This window comes from Austrofundulus limnaeus, unplaced genomic scaffold (assembly GCF_001266775.1).
Source record: "Austrofundulus limnaeus strain Quisiro unplaced genomic scaffold, Austrofundulus_limnaeus-1.0 Scaffold26, whole genome shotgun sequence".
NCBI lineage: Eukaryota > Metazoa > Chordata > Actinopteri > Cyprinodontiformes > Rivulidae > Austrofundulus > Austrofundulus limnaeus.
The window spans coordinates 831,180-833,637 of record NW_013952428.1 but is presented as its reverse complement, the minus strand read 5'-3'; the positions used below and the strand labels follow the sequence as shown (position 1 = coordinate 833,637).

The window sequence follows — 2,458 nt, the reverse complement described above, 5'->3', positions numbered from 1 at the left end:
TTAAAATATATTTTAAAAAATTTACAAAACTAAACAGCCTACAGCATTTTTTTTCAGTCTTTATTTTACAGTTAAAATATATGTTTATCAAATAAAGTTTAATGTTACAACTAATCGTGGATCCCTTTAAAGCCAAGAATATGAAAATGTAATTAGGTCATTTTTATAAAATTTGACTTAATCCTCGTTTCGATATGATGGCTCACAAAGACGAAACTCGTGTGTGCGGCACCACCGGTCCTGCACCTGCATTTTGGTGAGCATGCCCGGGCTGTCAGACGGAGGTCCAGGTACGAGCTCAGGCTCCTCGACCTCCTCAAAGCGATGGACCCGTTTCCACTTCACGCTCGTCCCGTCGGCCGCCTCGGGAGCTGCTTTCAAGGCACTGGAGTCGACCTCCTCTCCAAAAACATCCTGAGTTCAAACAGCAAAACCAACAAATCATCAGAAATCAAACATCTGAGGTTTAATTTTACGAATCCAAAACAAAAATTAGACCTTTGGTACCTTCAGCTCTCTCTTGCGGTTCTTTTCTCCCGCTCCTTTGTTGCCGCGGGAGTTGCGGCTCTCCTCGAGAGCTTCAAAAAGACGCTCCACAAAACCTCCGGCGGAGTCATCGAGGAAGGGACGCAGCTGGTCTGAGGGCGAACAAACGTGAAGTCATGAACCGAAATCTAGTCCTAATCTGATTATTGATCAAGCAAAACATTTAAAAAAGGGATTTTCTGGAATCACATAAAGGGACAACAGCTCTGTCTGTCTTATTGCACATTTGTACAGCAGGGAAGACTGGGATTAATAAATCTTTTAAAATGTAATTTTACCTTAAAGAGGATTTAGATTGTTGAAATATATCAGTGGAAACTTTTTTCTTTTTTTAACCAGAAAGAAAACTGCGGTAGAGACGACTGAGAAGTAATGTAAATTTGAGCTAAATATGACCAATAATCATTCACTTTACCTGCACTGTAAGTACAGTCAACCATCCGTCAGGTAAAATGTTCTCTTGGACATCACTTTGACTTTTGACACCTACCTAAATACTTTCTGTAACACATCGATTTTACCTGAAATCATACAGAAATACCATGTTCACAGCAAAGACCATAAACTGCCAGACGTGTTCCCCGGGATTTCAACGTGAGGAGATCTGAGGGAAAGAAAGCTCAACCCACATATACCATACCATACCAACTTTATTTATAAAGCACTTTAAAACAACCACAGCTGATACAAAGTGCTGTACATTAAAACAACAACATAATAAAAAGTGATTAAAAACGGTTTAAAAACAAAAACATACAATTTAAAAACTAGATCCCGCTGGTGTTAAAAGCCCCCACTATCTAACAGGGTGTCACTGTTAAAGTTCTGGTACCAGAACAGACATCCTTAAATATGTTTTAGTCCCAGCCTTAAATAATTATCAACGTTCTGTTGACATCATATGTATGACAGAATCTGTACAAGGTAAGGACTTTGATATAATTTTCAAACTTATTTTAGAGCTGTTTTTCCTTTTTGTACTCGTAAGGCTCTTGTGTACAGATGCTAAAACTATTTATTTTTTAATCGGACCATCCATTAAGGATTTAGAGGTCTTTAAAGGCTGAAAATTATGAAGCAAGTGCTCCATTGACTTCCATTATAACAAAAAAAGTGCGGAGCTCCGTAAACACAGTGAGCCTCACAATTTCACAATGATTTTTCAAACCAAAGCAGAAAACAAACTAGATAAAACTTTAAGATAGATTTCAAAATGCTAAGCAGAGGGTAAGCATGAAAACGAGCGAAAAAAATAAAACCACAAAAACCTGACCAGGATCGGGCAGCGCATTTATCCAAGTCCATTTATAAGGTGGGTGATTCACATTGTTATGATTTAATTATTATTTTAGCTGGATCTTTGCCTACAGAGTTGAAAATAAGTACAAATACTTTGTTACTGTACTTAAGTAGAAATTTTGACTATCTGTACTTTGAGTAATTACTTTTAGCCTAATTTTTACTTCTACTCCTTACATTTTTACACAATTACCTGTACTTTCTACTCATTGCATTTTAAAAAAAAGTAAGAAGTAGAAAGCTGTTACTCCTATTTCTTTATGGCTTGTTGTTGTTAAAAAATATTATCCTGATACACTGTACGTCCTGGATAAGAGTAAATTTAATTGTGGTTGGATGAGAAGTATACATTTAACTATTCTGATCCTGTATTAGTTTGTACACAATCCATCACGGCTTCAAATGACACAAATCATGTCACATTCCAGCAGAACATAGTAGATATTCTGTATGTAGCCTAGTACGAAGATGTCTGTGGCATTTATATATATATATATACATACATTCACCGGCCACTTTATTAGGTACACCACGCTAGTAACGGGTTGGACCCCCTTTTGCCTTCAGAACTGCCTCAATCCTTCGTGGCATAGATTCAACAAGGTGCTGGAAG

General features: G+C 37.2%; 1 protein-coding gene across 1 annotated transcript in view; it reads right to left on the bottom strand.

Moving 5' to 3' along the window:
• Positions 1-2,458, bottom strand: part of prpf3 (PRP3 pre-mRNA processing factor 3 homolog (yeast)) — a 21,842-nt gene that overhangs the window by 15,877 nt on the left and 3,507 nt on the right. The window contains exons 3-4 of the mRNA XM_014004701.1: positions 508-638; positions 247-414 (exon numbers count right to left, since the gene is read on the bottom strand). Of these exons, the coding sequence (XP_013860155.1) occupies positions 247-414; positions 508-638 (299 nt within the window). The remainder of the gene's footprint in view (positions 1-246; positions 415-507; positions 639-2,458) is intronic.